The sequence below is a fragment of the Hippoglossus hippoglossus genome, chromosome 16 (genome assembly GCF_009819705.1).
Source record: "Hippoglossus hippoglossus isolate fHipHip1 chromosome 16, fHipHip1.pri, whole genome shotgun sequence".
NCBI classification, from domain to species: Eukaryota; Metazoa; Chordata; class Actinopteri; order Pleuronectiformes; family Pleuronectidae; genus Hippoglossus; species Hippoglossus hippoglossus.
In genome coordinates, this window is record NC_047166.1 from 11,165,003 (window position 1) to 11,186,291 (window position 21,289).

The 21,289-nt window shown below is 42.5% G+C and overlaps 1 protein-coding gene across 3 annotated transcripts; it reads left to right on the plus strand.

Moving 5' to 3' along the window:
• On the plus strand, positions 1-14,928 carry LOC117776738 (cingulin). Of its 3 annotated transcripts, none has more exons than XM_034610966.1 (20): positions 1-173; positions 5,685-6,627; positions 6,764-6,834; positions 6,983-7,052; positions 7,172-7,267; positions 8,032-8,141; positions 8,380-8,491; positions 8,675-8,887; positions 9,375-9,523; positions 10,246-10,366; positions 10,460-10,672; positions 10,827-11,048; positions 11,156-11,404; positions 11,518-11,688; positions 11,934-12,095; positions 12,458-12,631; positions 12,725-12,843; positions 13,270-13,378; positions 13,457-13,620; positions 14,340-14,472. In XM_034610966.1, exons 2-20 carry the CDS (start codon positions 5,686-5,688, stop codon positions 14,470-14,472), a joined length of 3,600 nt encoding a protein of 1,199 aa, XP_034466857.1. In that variant the 5' UTR covers positions 1-173; position 5,685. The 3 variants fall into 3 exon arrangements, with proteins under 3 accessions (XP_034466857.1, XP_034466855.1, XP_034466856.1); XM_034610964.1 differs by having other exon boundaries at positions 2-173; positions 6,737-6,834; XM_034610965.1 differs by lacking the exon at positions 1-173 and having other exon boundaries at positions 5,686-6,627; positions 6,737-6,834; positions 14,340-14,928.
• Positions 14,929-21,289: the final 6,361 nt, after the last annotated feature.

Sequence of the window (21,289 nt, forward strand, 5' to 3'; positions counted from 1 at the left end):
ATCCCTGACAAAAGGTAACAGGTTGCAGTGGCGGACACATGAACTTCTCGCTGTGGTCGGTTTGGTTTTCTCTCCCCGGACCTTTAACGAATGTGTGAAAATATCTGAACCGTCGTCGCAACCGAGGAGGCGACGTGTCCGGGAGAAGCGGCGCAGTCACTTTGGAGAATAAGGTAACTTTACGCCTGGTTGTTCAGACGTAAGAAGAGCAGACAGTTCCAACACGACCTGTCAGACGCTCCGTCGCTCGCGTCGCAAACACTTTCTCGGAGGTTTTGTGGCTTTTTTTCATTCTCATAAAACCGCTTTATTGTTGTTTTCCCTTAATATCGAGTCAGTGTGAAGTTCTCCTCTCTTTTCTCTGTTCGCCAGAGTAGCTCGTTAGCTAGTTTGATGGGTCCAGAGACAGACTGGGACCAGTGCTCCCAGCTAACTTCAGCTCAGGACACTTGTATGTGATGTGATGTGATGTGATGTGATGTGAGGTGAAACACACTCTGGATGTGTTTGTGTTGAAGTTACACGTCCACGACAGACACACGAAGATGCTGAATTCGTATTAAAGCTGGTGTGTGATTTCTGAGCATTAGCAGTGTCTGTGCCCTGAGCTACCAGGGGAATAGGTCACTGGAAAAACTGAACTGGAAAACAACTCCAGCACCTCAGACACTGTGCTTTTATTCTTCCTGCTTTTTATCAAGACGAGATAATTAAAGTTAAGATAAGATAATCCTTTCCTAGTCCCACATATGTACATTTGCTGTGTTGTAGCAGTAAAGAGGACACAACTACACACCAGTTAAAGTAATAAATAAGTAAACATGCAATTTAAAAGCAAGAAAATATAACAATATCCATAGAATATAGATAATATATTAAGTGTGAGCAGGAGATATATATATATATATATATATATATATACAGTATATTGGATTGCACATTGCATGCCATTGGAATTAGTAGCCTTCATTTAACCAGGTTAGTCCAATTGAGGGAGATCTGGCCAAGAGTAGCAGCAACACAGTTTTAGTAAAAGTAAAAGACAAACGCGTAGAGGAAAATCATTTAAACTTGATCATATCAAACTCTCGCACAACCTGGACTCACTCTGGATTTTTACCTTTAAACTCACTCTACGTTTCTGATTTTTGAAGCTGGACATCACTCCGTACATTAGCCCATGAATTAGTTGCTGAAGGCGTAAACGATTTAACTACTTAAACTGAAATACAAGCAGCACAATAATAACATTGAAATAGAAATGAAAATAAAACTGATGTGCATTCACTAGAAGGGCATTTGGAGAGAGCTGCTTTGTAAACACGGAGATGCTCTTCAAGATTAGGTTCGAGTCAGATGACGGGTGAGAAAGAAGTAAGTGCAGGTTATAGTTATGAAGTTGGTAATTAAAGGTTCATGGATTGTGTCGTGAATTTTCAATAATTATAGCATCGAACCTGCAAAACTGCTGGCAATGGGTTCGAGTTTCCAGAATGTTTAGTGTGGTAGTTGCAATTCTTAATAATACAAGCTGGTAAAAGTCTCGCAGATACAAGCAAGCAGATAGAATCCCACAATTCAGTCTCTATCTTTCACTCTCTCTCTCACTCTCACTCACTCGCACACACACACACACACACACACACACACACACACACACACACACACACACACACACACACACACACACACACACACACACACACACACACACACACACACAGCCCGTGTAAGTGAGAAGCACAGAGAGGGACAAGTGTCTGGAATGTGAGGGGAGGGGAGGGGTGTATGTATGTGCTCCTAATATGCTGTCATTTGTTTACTATTTGGTAACACTGAAGTCCCTCTTTGTTATGCCAATGAACTTCTTTGGATCTGAAAAGAGGAATTAATGGCTGTTTGTTTGAGTGTGAAAGAGGAGCAGTGGTGAGTTTGGAAAAGGGAGATTGACTGTGTTAGAGAGGATGAGGGCCTGGGTTTATGTCAAGAATGTAATGGAGAGGGAGAGTGTTCCCTGAGGACTGAGGGGCTGCCTGTCCTTAAACGACAGAGAGGAAGAGAGCTACTGTTTCTGTTGCTTGCACGTTCACCTTTTTAATTTTGCCTGTAAAACTCAATGATTGACCTGGAGGAAAGAAGGCAAACTGTGAATGGCCATGTTGGCTCTATAGGAAGCTGTAAACTAAAACTGAAATGGTAAATTTATCAATTTGTCAGTCATCTAGAACGACAACTAATGACGACTTTAATCCACCATTGTTTCCTGGATTAATTGTTTTCTCTATAAAATGCCTGACAACTGGGAAAATGCCTGTTATAATTTCAGTAACACCCTTAGCTACTTTATTTTTGTCTGACCTATAGTCCAAAGCCCAAATATATTTAATTCATGTAGTGGGGTTCAAAAGGTCTAGGAGCACTTTCCCATTCATTTAAATGGACCACTGTCCCAGTCAAGTGAATAAGAAAGTGGTCTCAGACTCTAGCCCTTTTGGATATGAAGGGGAAAGACATTAAAATGCTCAAATTTAAGATGCTTGCTCATAAAGATGATTTATTGGTTATAACATGCTATCTTAAACAAAAGATTGATTGGCAATTAATTTGACATGATCATGAAAGTTTACCGTTGACCTTGTAAACAATAGTTTCACATAAAAACAAAAAAAAGATGCAAGATATCAGGGAACTGTAGGAAACAATTTTCACTATTTTCTTACATTTTACAGACTTAAAGACAATGACATACATTTAAATTCAGCCTATAGGATATGGATAAATCTGGATATTATACTGTATTAAACACGTACGCTGACTCCATAAGTCAGCAGAGGCATTTTCATGACTCTGCACACTTTGGTGTTGTGTCATTTCTCTCCACACCCGCTAATCTCCTAATTATATTTCCCATTCCATCTCGGAATCCGAACAGGAAAGTAGCTCCAATTCAATTTACTGTGCAAGAATTTAATTTAAGGCCAGAGGCAGACAGTCCGTCAACGTAACACAAGTGGTAGAGGCATCCGAAAACAGCACTGTAAGCTGGGAAAACAAGCCTATATGAAAGCTTGTGTATTGTTAGTGTGGAAAAAAACTGTTGCTTGATTCTGTAAAAGAACACTAGGACTAACGGACATTTAAAAAAAAGATTATCGCTTAATATTGCAATACTCACTTGATTGTTTGGTTTATGAGAACATAGCAAAAAAGGAGGTGACATAAAAGCCATTTATTCAAAGCCATCAGCAGTTCCAAAGTATTGCTGATTCATTATCTGACAAACACAAATGTTCCAGCTTATACATTTTTTGTAGTGTTAATTAACAGTTTAGGAAGTGTATAACAAAATGGAAGATAACAGATGCCTTTTTTAAAAAATATAAATACTTTCTGTATTTTCAAGGGGTTTGGGAAGAAATTAGTTTTGGGGGGGAAAAGGGTGGGGGGGGTGATGGATATGAACATGTCATTGTTGAAGCGAACTTGTTGTAATCAAGGACAATGTGAGAGAGTGAATGAACGAGGGCAGGGATAGTTTTGGCGTTCTCAGAATGGCTGCCCTCGTTTTCCGCCCCACATCAGCTGGACAAAGGGATGCGTCTGCCCCCTCACCACAATCCCTCCTGGAGTTGGCAATGTGTTCTTCGTCTGTGACATAAAAAAATAGTCTGATGAAGATGAACAGCTATGAAAAGAGAGTTTTATTCACCATTCAGTCTTTCTGAACTGTAAGTTAAAAAGGCCCATGATTGCTCAGACTCTCAGCACTAATCGGATGAGCATTTCACATTCAATCAATGGACGTTGTTTTCTGCATTCCTCGTGTGGCGTCCGTCCCGCGATTGTCAGTGCATGACACGTTTGCTTGACCTTGGAGTCAAAGCAATGTTTCTGCAGACTTCATGCCCGACTTCACAAATGGGCTATGACGTGGTGTTTCCTCTGTGGTTCCAAAACAGTGGAGAAAAAAAGAAAATCGACCTCACTGTGCACGTTGTCCGATGAGCAGGCCTGTCTGCGGACGATGCTTATGCACCACAAGCATACAGATCATATTTAAAGGTCATTCATGTCATTGCACATGACGTTGCTTTGTTCACGGGCAGCCCAGAGATTTACCTTCACCTGTTCTTACCCTGAAGTAGTTTTAGTGTTCTTTACTGTAAGGTGTGGTTCAGCTTGCTGACCATAGTTTGCTATTTCTCAGAATGACTTGGCTGCTTTGTGTTATACAGCTTCATAATTCTGTATGGAAATATAGAAAGTGTGTGTGTAGCTGTTCAATAACGGATGTTATTTGAGGGTTACTTTCTGTGTATGTGGGGGATGGTTGTTCACAGGAACGGCTTGACTTTGGATTTTATCACACAAGGCACTGATAAGAGAAGAAAAGCTGGCTGTTTCTTTTCCTCTCTCACATTACCCTCCCTTTCTGGCTCCCCACCCACTCTCCCAGTCTCACCTTGGTAAAGCTGTGGGGAGGAAGTGAAAGGAGCAGGGCCGAGAGGTCAGGAGGGAGTGTTGTAATAGGTTTGAAATGGGTTTAATGAACCATACAGTTGTAACGTCACTGGGGATGGGATCATAACACGAGGCTTGATCAGTCAGTCGATGTGATATCAGGAATGTTAAGTACTTTAAAGAACTGTCAGTGTCAAAACCGGTTTGCGGTGACGTATGGGTGCTGTGGAAGAGTTTTAGATTTACTCGTCAAATGCTATCAAAAAGAGGGAGGGTTAGGGAGTCAAGAAAAAAACAAAAAAGTAGAGAAATTACAGAGTGAAAGAATGAAAAGAACAGTTGCTATAGTACATATGTATTTGTATTCAAGCTGTCAACGTTTTGTTTGGGGGGGGCTGGGTTTGGTATCGGCTTGGGAAGTTTCCAAAAGTTGGGAAAGACTTAGTTGGTCCTTACAAGTGGAGAGTGATATGTGGGTGTGTGCTCTCAGGTTAATGACTAATGGAGTGCCCTGAGGACAAAGTCCACAAAAGCAGCAGAGAGACAGAAACCAAGTGTCACTGCGTATGAATCAGTGTCGCTCTGTTCGTTCCAAGCAAAGCTGCATCTCTGTTTTGGTCTAACAAGCGTCGGACATTTCCAAGTTTCTTGCTAATGAGTGCTGAGCTATTCTATCATTTGGTTTCCTAATTTGTGGGATAATTTGATAGAAGAGCAGTTTATCTATGTTAACCTGACTATTGTTGTACTCGTCTTTTTCTCTCTCTCCGCATTCCTGAATGTTATTTTAACTATAGCCTGTACCTAACATCAAAGTTTGATATCCATATTGATATTAATTTGTGAATTAAAGAAATAATAAATATCAATAGTAATTTTTAAAACATTACCAATTAGTAACATTACTAATTCAGACTTTTTCAGTTTCTGTAAATTTCTTGTGGGAAATGCAGTAATGCTTCCATGTAAACCATGAATTTAATTTTTTTTTTTTTTAGGTCGGTCATCTTAATTTTGAACAGTGCAGGATAGCTACTGTGAACAGAAGCATCTGCAAATTAAGGAAATGTAATGTCAAAAAAAGACAAAGCATTTATATTTTGGATATGGCTACACTAGATTAAAGCCAATATGCAGCCAGGTATCTCTGATGCAGCATGTGCCCTTTCCCCGTCCTTGCTTCTTTTCGCTACTCTTCAGCCTGATCTCTTCTCTGTCACCAGCATGAGCACACCATCCTCAGGCCGGAAGACCCCAGTGGACTATGGCGTCCAGATCCGCTTCATCAATGACCTCTGCGACAATGGCGGCGGGCAGCCTGGGACCCAGCCCAAGACCAAGACTCAGGCCTCCTCCAAATACGGTGTGGCGGTCAGGGTGCAGGGTATCGCTGGCCAGCCGTATGTGGTCCTGAAGGATGGAGAGAAAGGAGACTCATATGGGGTCCAGCTCAAGACCCAGCCCATATCTGGCTACAGTAGCCTTCCACGGCGGAGAGAGAATGCCGAGCCAGGAACACAGGGGGCAAATGTAGGAGGAGGAAGCGGAGGAGGGCAAGAAGGGGCACTACGCCGGGCCCAGTCCCATGGGTCACTGTTGGACAGGGATGGAGAGGAAGGGGCAGACAATGAGGATTTCCAGCTGTCGAGGCCACCAGGGGATGGGAAGTCTGGTAGTTATGGGAACCTGGATGGAGGTTTAGGTGTAAGAGGAGAGAGAGAGCAGCCTCAGCATGTCAGTGGTAGAGGTGGGCCCATGGAAAGGAATAAATGGGGTGGTTCTTATCAGACAGGGCTCAACGGGTCATCGGGGTCAGTGAGGGGCAGTCAGACCTACCCCGACCCTCCTCAACAAACAAATGATTATCAGTCTAATCAGAGACAAACTGCTGTAAACAGACCAGTAAACAGGTTTGATGGTGTAAACAGAGGGGACCAGCAGAGAGGCCTCCTTCCTCCACAACAAAATCCCAGAGCAACATCACCTCTTCACAGCCCCCACCCCTACACCTCACCACCGTCCTCCACTCACAGCAGCTTGGGACGCAGCTTGGGACGCAGCCAGCACGCTGTCACCAGTTTTCCTGGACACTCTGCGAATCAGTGGCCTTTACCAGGGAGAGAAGCTGCTGTGGTGACACCGCAGGCCGGCCTCACTGAGACACAGGTAAGAATTCTGTGTTTTTTGCTTGGCCATTAAATCCTATATTCACTGCACTCCAAACACTGCAGAGCATGCAAAATTGCAAGAGTAGTTTTCTGATCTATATCTCAAGGTGACCCCTGACCTTTTGCTGGACCAGGCTCAGAGTGCAGAGATGAGCGGTGAGGAGGAGCAGGTGATGCAGACCATATACAACATCCTGAGGCAAGGGTATGGACCTCCATGTCATCATCATCTTCCTGTTACTGGAATAGCACTTTTTAAAAAAAAATCTTTTTTTAAATGAATGTCACAATGAAATACTCACAGATGACATTAATGTTGAGCTGTTACCTTTTGCCTATTCCCCTTCCCTCAGAACCAATGAGAGTGATGTTGTCATCAGGCACAGGGTCAAGCTCATCGTTCAGAAGATTCAGAATATAAAGGTTTGTCCCTTAGGAAAATATTTAATTCTAGGGAAGGTTTGTTCCTGAACTTGTTCATAAAGAAATAATGCAAGCAGTTAACGTACAGCATTTTAGTCTCCTTACACCTTTGTCTTCAGCCTAAAGAATCCCAGAGGGAAGAGTGGATGAGAGAAAAGAAGGAGCTTGAGAGAAAGACTGCTGAACTACAAACTGCCCTGCAGGCGGGAAAGAGGGTAAGCAAAGCAGGAATAAAGATGTGAGGGTATAGAGATTTTATGTGTATCCGTCCAGAAAATTGAATACAACTTTTTTTCTTATTTTCTTTTTCCTGTTGTAGCTCTAAAACCCATATTAGTTAGTGCTATGCCATTTTAACAAACCCATCATCAAAGAGGGGGCAGGTATAGAATGCATACTTGAGTTTTGGGTTGTTACTATAGTTTTGTTTCACCCACCAAGTCTAAATTCAGCCAGCTGATTGCAACTGGCTGCCACCACGGATGCTAACGCTCAGAGGGGGAACCTGCCACTTTAACTCGGCTCTAATTACAAAGGGCACCTCCAATGTAACACATACATGCTCCTTAAAATGAGAGCACCCACTGTCAAGTGAAGGAGGCAGTTGGTTGGAAGTAGAAAACTGTCCTTAGAGTCTTTTTGTCGTTTTGACTAATCTAACCAGGAGGCCTGGGGGTTCCTTGGAGTGTGCTTCAGATTAATCCTCTGATTAATCCCTAAAGCCCTCCAGCCTGGTCAGAGGTGCACACACAGAAGAATCTAACCTCAGTAATGACGCATCAAATGTGAGTTTAAGGAAGTTGGGCAGGTCTTAATCTCTAATAGGCCCTAAGAACTTAATCCTTTATGCCTATTGATCGGCGGGTAAATGCAGGCCCGCTTTAGCATTTCCTAAAAGCCCATTGTTTATGCTACCAGAGCTACCTGATGTCTCATGTTTCACTGCTCTCATTTATTCATCATGTCTGCTTGTGTGTAGGACTCTGATCCCGCCCTGAAAGCTGAGCTGGAGTCCTGTCTGGATGAAAACCTGCAACTGCGGGAGATGCTGGACCGAAAGAAGATAGAATTAAATGAAACACAATCAGAGTGAGGGCATTACAACACTCGCACACTCAAACACACACAGAAGAAAGCATGAATAGACATGGTACCAGTCTTTGTGGTCAGGAGTAAGAGGGGTAATAATGAACCTACTTTGTTTTCACGCACACACTTCTCACAATTCCACGAACAAGCAGTTGCTGTATCTCATTCATGCGGCCAAACAAGTATTGTATTGTCATTTGAATTCAAAGACGTAATGTCTATGCTCTTTTTCTCGCAGGCTGACTCAGCTCAGGATGGATAGGGAGAATGCAGAGGCACGAGTCAGAGATATGGAGGACCAGCTGGCGGAGCTTCAGGACGAGCTGAGAAGAGATAACGGCAACAAGACGGTACCAATGAAACACTGATGAACAGGGACAAATCACCACCACTGGATTAAAAAAACACATTTATAGTTTGAATAGCTGAGAAAGCTTTTGCGGTTAAAAGCAATATTAAATTTAATAAAATAATATAATGCTGACTGGTCAAGCACATCAAGCGTTTATACTGTACATTCCCTGTGTCTGTAGGACCTGGTATCTTCTCAGGCCCAGCTGATGGAGGTCTGCCAGCTGAAACACAAGCTGGAGGAGACACTGAGACAGAGAGAGAGGGAGCTCACAGCTCTGAAAGGAGCACTAAAGGAAGAGGTGGCCACACATGACAAAGAGATAGAGGCCCTCAGAGAGCAGTACAGTGCGGACATGGAGAAGCTCCGCAGCAGCATGGAGCAGGTGTCTCAGGTGTGTACACACACACACACACACACACAAACACATACACACACACACACACACACACACACACACACACACACACACACACTTCCAAACTTACATTATTTACATTTGACACAGAAATGCCTTAAAACCTGTATATTGATCAAACCAGTCCCTGCACAACAGACTCCCTGAGCAAAGGTGTGCATTTAGCCCTTTGGTGAAAACATTTGTATATTGGCCTTTAGTGGATTTTCTTATTGATAATAATTTATAAAAGTCGTCAATGTCTCCCTCCCTAACTGTGGCAGGGGAGCCCAGTCCTGACACTCTCTCATGCCCACCACGAATTACAGGCACTATAAACAGTGAGTGCTGGTGTTAGGTCGGCATGCCTGCTGAGAGTTAATGCCCATTCTTGAAATGTGCACAGTTAACGCGGACAAACTACTGACTATTTATGAAATGATACAATACAATATGCTCTGAACTCTTCTGTCTCCTGTTTCAGTCTCATGCAGGGATCGAATCCGAGCGTGTGCGTGTCAATGCATCAGTTCGCTCTCTACAGCAGCAGTTGGAGGACTGTCGAGACGAGAGCGGCCACTGGATGGAGCAGTTTCACTCCACCAGGGATGAACTTCGAACAACTAAACAAGAGTGAGTCTAAAGACATTTAAACACATCAAATGAACCACAGAGTGTATTCATCAGTACTTTCCTAGGTTGGGGATTTCCAATGTTTACGTTGACATGGATTTTTGTCACCCTCACATCTTTTCATTTTTGCATCTGCTGTACTACTAATGTGTGTCCCATCTCCTCTCTTATTTCATTCTACTTTGTCAATGTTTCTCCCTCTCTGTCAGAGAGCCACCCATCACTCCTGGAGCACCGTGAGAGTCACTAATTGATCCACATTTGTAACTAGATAGCTGTAGATGTGGCTAGCTGTGCTTAAAACTGTATCCCTGTAGTGCCAAGGCCATCCACACGTGATCTGAGCTCAAATATGGACCATGAACACCTGAGGGCATGAGTCCCAATGGGAATATGGACCATATTTAGTTCTTTGGCTGAGCAGAAATGATGCTTAATAGCCACACACAACATTTTAACATTAGAATTTTCTTCATTGTACAGATACAGAGAGAGGTGTGGATGGTCTATTCCTAAGTGTTTAGATAAAAAAACAGGGAAGGCTGATGTATTTCCTGTTTTTGACGATTAAATAATGATTCATTTGCTCATTGACCACAACAAAATAAATCTCTTCTGTCATGATTCACCTGAACAATCCAACAGCTACAGATCAGCTTATTAAGCAGTAACACTATATTGGTGCAGTCGGTTTACATCACTCGTATGTTCACATTTTTCAGACTCCTGCAAGCTCGTCTGGAAAAAGAGGAGTTTGAGGAGGAACTGAAGGAGCTCCAGGAGAGAGTGAGCACCATGAAACAACAGATACCAGACCCCATCCACACCCAGTCTCTCAACCAGGTGTGGTGAACGCTTTCACAGCTTTACACCATCACTGATGCAAGGGTGAATAACAACAAAATTCAACATCAAAATCTTCATACTTCTGTCCAGGAGCTCCAGAGATACAATGCTGATCTGCAGAAGGCAAAGACTGAGGTGGAGAAGCACCGGACGGAGTTTGACAGGAAGGTTATGGAGGTCATCTCCATAAAGAAAACTCACCAGAACCAAGAGGCAGAGTTGAAGTATGAGATTGACAGGCTCAAGGGCCAATTGCAGAGGGCTAAAGAAGACTGTGCCAAGGCACAGGAGAAAAATAAGCAGGTTAGTTTAAAATCACAGGGAAACAAAGAGATCATTTAGGATCTTTATGAGGTTTTGTGTGGTAACATTTATGTGGCAGATGGACTTACATTACTAGATGGTTAGAATCATCTCTTGAATTGTTTTGTCTAAATCCTTTTCCTCCTGCCTGTAGCTCCCAGACCCATCCACCATCTCAGAGCTAGAGCAGAAGCTTGTGGAGGCAGGTATGGAAGCTAACCAGCTCAAAGAGAAACTCTCATTGGCTGAAGAGGAAGTGGAAAGCCGAAAAACACAAATCAGTAGAGCTCAGATGGACCTTAAGTCGCTTCAAGATTCCCAGCAGGAGCAGAAAGACGCCACCGCACGTCTCAAAGAGAAACTCTCACGGCTAGAGGTAACATTACATCCTCCCACACGACACTGTTCAGCTCAGCGTGTTAGATACCCTGCAAGAAGTAGATGCATCGAAGCATAATTGCACATCCTCTGTGGTTTCATCAGGCTCAGCTGCAGACCAGCACCACAGAGAGCTCAGAGACAGAGCTCGCCCTCCACTCTGAGGTGAGAGGCCTGAGATCTGAGCTAGATGAGGCCAAGAGAAAAGCCTCCAAACTGAGCCAGGAGCACCGTGAACGCAGCCTGCGCCTGGAGGATACAGAGAAAGAGAAGGAGACACTCAAAGAGAGCATCAACCAGCTGGAAGAAGCCAAACGGCAGCAGGAGAGAGCTCTGGGGAAACTCAACAAAGAGGTAAGAAAGGCCTGTGCAGCCCTGCAGCATCCAGCTGCTCAACAGAGGACACACACAGCACCAAATATTCATCCACTGTGTTTTTCATTTTGTCCCCTCTCCCTCCCTGTCAGCACGAGTCTCTGACCATGTCCTCAAGGGAGGAGGCACAGGCTCTCAGGGTTCAGCTGGAGGAGCAGAGAGACAGAGCACGCAAGGAAATGCACGAGGTGCAGCGTCATGGAAACGACGCAGAGACTGAGCTCGAAAGAAGCCACACAAATCTAAAGAGACTGGAGGAAGAAGTGTGTGTTTGTGTTTGGACGTTTGTTTTAAGTGTTTGTTTGCATGATTACCCTCTTATTTGGTTTTCATTATGAAAATCATGTCCGGTCTTAATATGTTGAGACATGTACTATCCATTGTGAATGCTTCACCGATTGTATTCATGCAAAGCTGATTATATAATATAATACTATCATATAATTTTCTTCTGATGAACATTCAGTTTGACAGAGAGCATTTCTAATTATACGATAATCTTTACTAGATGTCACGGCAGAAGAAGGAGATCCTGCTTGTGTGTGAGGAGAGAGACAACCACCAGCTGGATAAAGAGCTTCTCACCAACAGACTGCGCCACCTTGAGGGAGAGATGGAGGCCAGCAAAAACAACCACAATGAGAAAACCCGGGAGATCCGGATCCTGGAGGTACGATATGAGCACATGTCTACCACCTGGTTACGGGGAATAAATCATTTGGGAAAATGAACAATGACAACGCAGATACCAGTTGTTAATGGTTTTGCTGTGCATTGATTGTTAGTAGGACGGTCTGTACATGTGAATTTATGAAAATATCTTGCCTCCATCTGTAAAGTAAACACCCATGGCTTTAGATTCAAGTGTTAACTTTTGCACTGCACACATGCCCCAACAAAGTCTGTATCAAAACTAGACGTAATGGAACAGTTCTGTCCAAACTTGACACTATCTAATCTCTCACTTGAGCTAAATCCAGTGCACGATTTCTGAGCACTTAACGAAGCGGATCTTGTCTCGGCTCTTATCAGGACAAGCTGAAGCGTATGGAGTTGGAGCTGGAGGAGGAGAGAAGCAGTGCGGAGATGATTACAGAGCGGATGACGAGGAGCAGAGACCAGATCGATCAGCTCCGCTCTGAGCTCATGCAGGAGAGGTCCTCCAAACAGGACCTGGAGCTGGACAAGAACACCATGGAGAGACATGTATGTGCACAGACGATGCACCTGTGTTTGATGATATTTGTGATCAGCAGCTTTCACCTGACTCTCTGTGTGTGTTTGTGTTTGTGCCGGCAGCTGAAGGAGCTGAGGAGTCGTGTTGTTGACATGGAGGGCCAGTCTCGCTCCTCAGCCGGAGTCTCTCAGCTGGAGAACAAGATCCTGGAGCTTGAAGAACGCCTACGCAGCGAGGAAAGGTACAGTGCAACTGATGGAAGACTTCCTCCAATAGATTCTCACTCTGAACCACATTTTTCCTCTTTTGTTTGAATCGAATATTCATCTATATACTGAAGAATTTATAATTATATTTTGGTGGTTATCCCAATGTGGGTTTTCATTTATCTGGCCATTTTAATTGTGAAACTAAGACAGGAAAGATATTTTCAAAATATGAATGATAGGAGCCATAATTTGGGCTGTAACTTAAAGTTGGTGTGATTTGACTGTATTGCTTGAGTTTTTGATTATGATGAAATAAGTGAGCTTTGGTATTGGAAACTCCCCCTTTGGCTAAAATATTCAGTTCCATATTATTACATTTATCAGCAGAGATGCAGAGAGTGATATTCATTAACGTGCTTCTATGTCTTATGCTCTGTTCTTCTCCTGTAAATGAAAAGGGATAAGAACTCTGTCCTGGCATCTCAACGTCGTCTGGAGAGGAAACTTAAAGACCTCAGTATGATGCTGGATGAGGAGCGACAAACACACACTGAACAGAGAGACCAGGTACACACGTTTACCAGCCACTGGATGTCAGTATTACCTTTACTGAAAACTAAACTTTAACCTTGTTGTACGTTGCAGTTTGCTCTGAGGGTGAAGGCTCTGAAGAGGCAGGTGGATGAAGGAGAGACGGAGCTGGAAAGGATCGATGGTCTCAGGAGAAAAGCTCAGAGAGACATGGAGGAACAGATGGAGTTTAAAGACGCCCTGCAGACCAGAGTCACAGCTCTGGAGGTTGAGCTCAAGTAAGCATTAACTTTTTTTAGTTTTACGGTTTCTCATCCAATTTCTTACTCAATGTGAGCTTTTGGTTTTGACTGATTAGGCAAGAGACTTCCTGGCAGCCATATTATCACAGCTGTAGGGACCATGGGGCCAGGTTTGGAACAAACTTCTTGTGCGATTTTCAGGTTTGGGTCGGGTTAAGTCACGTGGGCTGGGTTTTTACTCTGCATGTGTCTGTAATCGGGAACAACTTTGGGCTTGGGTCATTTTCGGACAGTGTGTGTGTTTTAGAGACACCACCTCCTCTTTCTTGCGTCACAGAATGAGTAAAGCAGAAATGAAAATGATAAGCTAATTCCCGTGAACTCAGATTCCTCAGTGTGTGACACACAGTCACAGACACCTGGTGGAGATTTACTCCGCCTCCCTGAGGTGCAGTATTTCACAAATTGATGTGTGTAAAACATCAGCGGTCACCCACGTGGGAGAAAGAATTTCATTAAACTCAAATGGGACATTACTCATGTATCACAGGGGGAAATAAAATTCCAGACATGCTCCCACTCGTGAGGAGTCACATGTTATTCTTTTATATGACCAGCAGAGGGAGCACTGTAATCACCTAGTAACATTAACATTTGCAAATAAAGCAACTGATGACAGAGTAGCTGCGTGTTTCAGTAGTAAATTATAACAGTGATGATTCTAATGATGATGATGTGATAATGATGTGTCACAGGAGGAAAGCTCAGGCAGCAATGCGTCCAGCTCTGGATTCAGCCCTGAGCTCAGATGATGACGACAGCTTCTATGACCCGACCAACATCACCTCCATCCTCACTGAGGGCAACCTCCAGACCAGCTCCTGTTGAGGCAGCACTTTGGGGACGGGGCGGGAGAGAGGAAACAGCGATAGAGGGTAGTGTAGGCTCCCTGGTTTGTAGTTTGGGAGTAAAGCCAAAAGGCAGAATGGTATGCACTACATATAAAGTACACATTGTAGAAATTAGCAGGGGAGAGATTTTCCACACTCGATTGAACGGAAGGAAACAAAACATCCTCTTCTGTTCGGGGAATTCACTTCAGTCGTCTACAATGTGCTCAGATGTTCTCCACGGTACAACTGGAACAATTCCTAATCATGCACATCGTACACAGCCAATACGTCTCAGACCAGTTTAAGGTTAAGATTGTTCATCAAGCACTTATGGTTCTATGTCTGGCTTTGACTGAAGGGTAACTTGTACTCTCATTTCCTGTTGTAAAGAGTTTACATATTAGACTTTTCTGGCTGAACTCAGTAATTCTCTACCGTGCACAGAAGTCAGGTAGAACCACAGAAAACAAGGACTGAATGTCGACACTGTGATTATTAAAGCCACAACGGAATGAAAACTGCGAGCAATGCAACAAAATAACCCTCAAATGAATTTGCATAACCAGCTCTAATGGTTTAAGTACTGTAAATGATTCCTGCTGAATGAAATCTGGATTTTGTTTACTGAAAACAAAATATATATTTTTTTAGCTCTGGCATACGTCTGTCCTGTAGGTTTAGAGTTTACTCCACATTCCAGTCTTCACTGTCACATGGTGTACATTGTAAAATATGACACTATTATAGCATTTCAAATGGATTTATTTACACAAGGACACAGGTTCTTCTTTCAAGCCAGTAACAAATAGCACATATGTGAGAGAAGCCTCATGTTGGTACAAAAGTTAATTAATTGAATCATTATTCTGTAGAGGTTTCTCAGTAAAGATGCAACAATGTAGGATCTCAGGAGTTTTGTTCCATAACTCTGACGACCGAGAGATCTGTGCCTAACAAGCATCTTTCCTTCAGAACATGAAGGATTCAAATGGTTTTCCACTTTCAAAGCAACAAAATGGCCAAAATATCTTCACTGTGTCGTAGAAACTTTACAAAATGTTTGATTGAAGCTGCACAACTTCTATGCATTCCCTTATAAAACATGTACATCCCTTTCATTACAATGCCTTAAATGATTTTTAATTTGACTTGTTATTCTTATCAGAATTATTTTTGTTGTAAAGTTTTGTAGATTTGAGTCTTAAACTGATTTTGGAAACAGTTTGAATAATCAGTTGAGCTTATAATTGTTTTACATTCTGCTGCAATGTAACATTTCTCTCTGTGATTCCAGTGAAACTGGAAAATGGTACGTATATGATTTATTAGACAGCTGAATATACATATGTTGAATTTAAGGTGCTGGCATTTACTGTAATTGTTGAATGGAAAAGTTTCACACTGTAACTTTACTTCAGAGAATAGTTTTTCTATTGAGTATGAATTTACAAACAATAAAACTATCAAGTTAAAATGATCCGTTTAATCATTGTCCTTATTACAGAATATTACTTTAACATTTTTACTGTGTAGTTACTTTTTGGAATATTTCAAATAAGGAAATAAGCAAATAAGGTGACTTAAATCTCAATTTCAGGATACACAATTTCCTCATTATTTTTGAACATTTCCCCTTTTAATACAAAAATATTGCTCTTCTAATCTTGACATCTGTGTTAAAGCAGAGAACATGTAATTCTGTATAATTTATCTGTCATGTGGAAATGCGTCATCACACTTGCCTCGAGCGTTGTGAATAAAAGAAGGTATAGAGGAAATGTGACTTATAAAAAGACAATGAAAGACACGAAGCAGCCTGATAAGGACTTTACAGAAATGCATCCACCTTACGGCTCTCATGCTGCAATGCTGATGGAGCATGCGTGTTGTGTTTTGGCTGCAGGGCTGTACTTCTGTGGAATTAGAGTTAATGTTTACGTAAACCCTGAGTTCTGCGGAAGTGTGAACCTCACTGATCGTGTGTGTGTGTGTGTGTGTGTGTGTGTGTGTGTGTGTGTGTGTGTGTGTGTGTGTGTGTGTGTGTGTGTGTGTGTGTGTGTGTGTGTGTGTGTGTGCGTGTGCGCGCGCGTGTGTGTGCGTGTGTGTGCGTGCGCGTGCGTGCGTGCGTGCGTGCGTGCGAGATTCACACTGACACTTCCAGAGTATTCATAGTGACGCTGTGACAAAATGTCTATACAATTATTTTCTCTCACATTTCTTATTTGTGTGACGCCTTAGTAAGTAAAACATCTTCTTAACTGCACATCGAGAGTGTAGAGCTGAGATGCTGTTGGTACTGAACGATACACATCCTTGTGCAGAGGCTTGTAGGGAATCTAACATTGTCCAGGAAAACTACATTATCCCCTAAAACACAACTCTATATGTGACCCACTGTAGCAGAAGCAGGGCGTTAAGATCCACTTAACCTGCACCAGCCCGACGAGCATGTCAGTGTTAATGTTTCACTCCCTTATCTCCTGCTGCAGAATTGTTTTTGTTGTAGCTGCGTTACGCATCCCGCAGAGCAGAAAGAATCTCTGCTGATGTGTTGATACAGGGGGATGACATTTTCCCGTTTATGGACAAGTTCAGGTGACAGTTGTTCTCCTGTAAACCTGGATGAGCAGATAAGGCCTCTTTTTTATCTGTGAGGCTGCAAACTAACAAAACACAGGAGTTCTACAACACACAACCTGAACATGACAACTCACAAACAGGAGGTCAAATGGACTAAATGCTGACATTGTCTGTTTCAGTGACATTTCACAGGCAACACACTGTTGTGTTTGTGTTCCTGGAGGTAATTTACTTAAACAAAACGTTTCACAGAATGAAATCTGGATGTAGATTGCAACTGGGATGAATGTCGCATAGAAATCGGTTGAGCTGATGCGAAGTCAGCAAACCATCTATGGACATGTTCACGAGGTGTTCACACACACACACACACACACATGCACGTCTCTCTATAGTTGTGAGGACACTCATTGGCACGCATTCCCTATTGCCCCTTACCACAACCTTAACCATCAAAGCTGAATGCAGGACCCTAATCTAATTCTAACCATAACCATAAAAGCAAGTCTTAACCCTCAAACAGCCATTTAGAAGTGGGTCAGAAATTTAAGACCGGACAAAATACAGTTTCACTCCATCAGGTCTGTAGGCTCAAAATGGTCCTCACAAAGATGTTTGTACAAGTACACACACATAGCAAGCAGATAAAGCAAGGTAGTTAACAGAGATATACAGCTACTTCTAAAAAGGCAATAACTTTCTCTGCCAGGTACAATATGTTCCATCACGTGACAAAACCAGCTGCGTTGTAAAGCTGCCATGTTGCAGGTCATAAATCATCAGTACAAGTTACAATCCGGTGGAGAACGTCCCGACTCTGAACACGATGCACTGTTGCAAAGTTCAGGCCTCTATATACTTTCAGTTAATTTCAATTCAGTTGTAATTGAATCACACCAAATCATACAAAATTAGAGAGAAACCCAACAGTTCACACAACGAGCAAACACTTCCGCCACTGTGGAGAGAGACAAACCATCTGCCTCGACCAGTTGGGATGAGAGGAGAGACGTGGGCGAGAGAGGAGAGAAGAGGGACACAACAATGAAGTTAGAAGCATTTTAGCATTGTATGAGAGGCAGGGAAATACCAGACCACTCCTGAGGTAGATTGAAGACAAATGAAAAGTGTGTGTATGTTCCAGGTGTCTGGGTGTGATCAGGATCCAGATGTCTGTGTGTGATAGGGATCCAGATTTGTGTGTGTGATCGGGATCCAGGTCTCTGTGTGTGATCGGGATCCAGGTCTCTGTGTGTGATCGGGATCCAGGTCTCTGTGTGTGATCAGAGTGCTGCTGTGGGCTCCAGAGGCCGTGGTACTGAAGTTAGTGATGGATGAGCTGCTGCTGCCAGGAGCACCACAGGGTGAGGCACGTCAAGAATGTCAGCGGAGATCTGTGTGAAAAACAGGTTCAAGGAAATGTAGATAAGACGTTAATGAAACTCAATCTGATCCCAATAAACACTGACAACTGTTGATCCACCAACTCACAATTCTCAGTAAAATCTTCATACAATAAAGGGAATATTTAAATCCATGTCTTTTTATGACTTCAGGCGTTTGTTTTTCTCACATCCAGTGGATAGATGAAAGTCAGCACCCTGCAGGGACATGTCACCAGCTCCTTGGCTTTTTACATGTTCACATCCTATTTGGCACTTTCATAACACGACTTTCCTGCTATTTTGAGACACAACATTTGCGATTGTGCGTCAGAAGTGTACGAGTCTCTTACTGATTTTGACAAACTTACTCTACCTCCCTCTGTGCTATTGTGGGATGGATCTGAAGAAAACGATATTTTCTTCCTGCTGGTTGTCGGGAATTTAAGCTTTAAAATCTTTACTTGGAACATTTTTTAGGGGGGGGGGCCTGAAGTCACACCTGCAGTGTTTTTCTGTTGAACCAGATGTAACGTGCATGATACTACGCCTCCCTTCCAGTGTATCAAAACAGGAACGCACCAACACAACGTGTACAGTACCTGTTTTTCTGGCCTATAAATTATGAGGGAACATACTTTCCATGGGTGGGTTTGGGTTTCCATAACATTCCAGTTTTCAAGGCACAACCTAAAAGCCGATCGCTGATTTGCTAATCGCTGGGTGTGTTGTGTTTTGAAATCGTGGTGTGTTTGCTATTACAGCGTAGTTGCTGTTGTTCAGTCAATACGTAGCCTCACCGCAGGTTTAAAAATATTTCCATGTGTTTCCAGGTGTTACACAGGTTTGGATACAGGTCTGGTTCGGATTTGAAGACAAAAGATATGATAATGTCTTTAATTATATCATGACACTAAACATAGAGGGTGGAGCAAAGACTTTAATTTCAATATGTCAGTTCTATAAATATCAACAGCACATGGTAACCAGGCAGGGATATAAAAGCCCTGAAGTAATTTTACTAATATCTCATAAACTCCAAAAAACCTATATATATACATTATTATTACTATATCTTTCTTTCTAGGTAACTTTCCGTGAAATAATCAGCCCTTTATAATGAAGTGTCACATTTGTTTTCCCACAGACAGACAGTTAGACAGACAGACAGACAGACAGTTAGACAGACAGACAGACAGACAGACAGTTAGACAGACAGACAGACAGACAGTTAGACAGACAGACAGACAGACAGACAGTTAGACAGACAGACAGACAGACAGACAGACAGTTAGACAGACAGACAGTTAGACAGACAGACAGACAGACAGACAGTTAGACAGACAGACAGACAGACAGACAGTTAGACAGACAGACAGACAGACAGACAGACAGTTAGACAGACAGACAGTTAGACAGACAGACAGACAGACAGACAGTTAGACAGACAGACGGTAGATTCCTTACCTGTCACTGCACACAGTACAATGTTAGTATCAATCCGCAGGTGCACTCACAATTAACACAGAACAAACTGAACTTATTAAAATACACACATATAGGATGGACTTGGAAAGTAAGAGGAACAGGAATGTGACCTTAGAACCAATGAGACCAAGACATAAGTCAATGCTACCAAACTTACTGAATTATTTAATGTACTGTATGTGTGTGTTGTCCGTGTATAGAATGAGAGATCAGATGAAAATATAAATGACGATATAACACTTAATATGCTTGTAACCCATCTACGGTTCACCCCCCTAACCCCAACCTCTGTGACCCTCACGGGATGAGGGTTTTGATGATGGATGAATAGATGGATGAATAGATGGATGAAAAGATGGATGAATAGATGGATGAAAAGATGGATGGATAGATGGATGGATAGATGTTCATTTGTGAAGGAGAAACACGACATTACACTTGATTTTTAAACTGTTAATTTAACTACATATTCAGCTGAATATTCCAGCGACATCTGGCCTCTTTGGTATGTCGGGCTATGATGATACTAAAGGAGTGGAAATGATGCTAAAAGGATTTATTCACTTTGCTTACAGTAATAGTGTCAGCATTGTTTTCCAGGAAATCATCACATGAATCTGTGTCACATTAGTGCACTTTCAACCTCTGACCTTTGACCTGCCTTTTCCTGTTTGTTGGTCAGTTTTATATAACTCGATTATTAACCTAGTAATGGTCCCACCCCCCCAAAAAAGGACATTTTTGATTTGTTGAATTTCATAGTTTCCTTTGGTTTCCAACAGAAAATAATGTTTTAACTGCCCACATAGTGTTGATCGTGATCCACTGGCAAATGGTAGTCTTCTTCTCTGACAGATCTTCTTGTGATATTCTTCAAGCCATCACTGACAAAGAATTTGAAATATTCTATATGGCCACACTGAAAACACTAAACAACCAGTGAAGTGCATGCTGGGAACTTCTTTGGGCCTAAAACACCTTTACAGATTGTTATAGATACTCAATCAGGTTAACAACCAGATATCACAGCTTAGAATGAGTTCCAAAAGATAAGAAGGCCGTTAAAGTGACATGAGAAAACACAGAGCGGGTGAAGAAGGATTCTGACTCACTCCATCATCTCAGACGTGCAGGTATGTAAACACACAAACCCCAGAACCGTCTAATCTGTGGCTCAGTCTGTCTGAGTGTGTGTGGTCAGCTGGGCGATGTAAACACATAGTTATGGCTCATGTTGTTTTCGTGGGACACATGATGACACTGTGTGGTAATGTTCAGGTGTGTTTGTCAGTCTGTGTGTGTGTGTGTGTGTAGGTGAGCTTCATTCCAAATGATAAATCAACCAGTAAAAATGAGCTCCTG

Bases quoted from the DNA above. Each gene is read 5' to 3' on its own strand.
- LOC117776738 (XM_034610964.1), top strand. From the start codon at position 5,686: ATGAGCACACCATCCTCAGGCCGGAAGACCCCAGTGGACTATGGCGTC. The intron at 8,142-8,379 runs GTGAGGGCATTA...TTTTTCTCGCAG, and splicing joins TTAAATGAAACACAATCAGA to GCTGACTCAGCTCAGGATGG. The intron at 12,844-13,269 runs GTACAGTGCAAC...GTAAATGAAAAG, and splicing joins CGCCTACGCAGCGAGGAAAG to GGATAAGAACTCTGTCCTGG.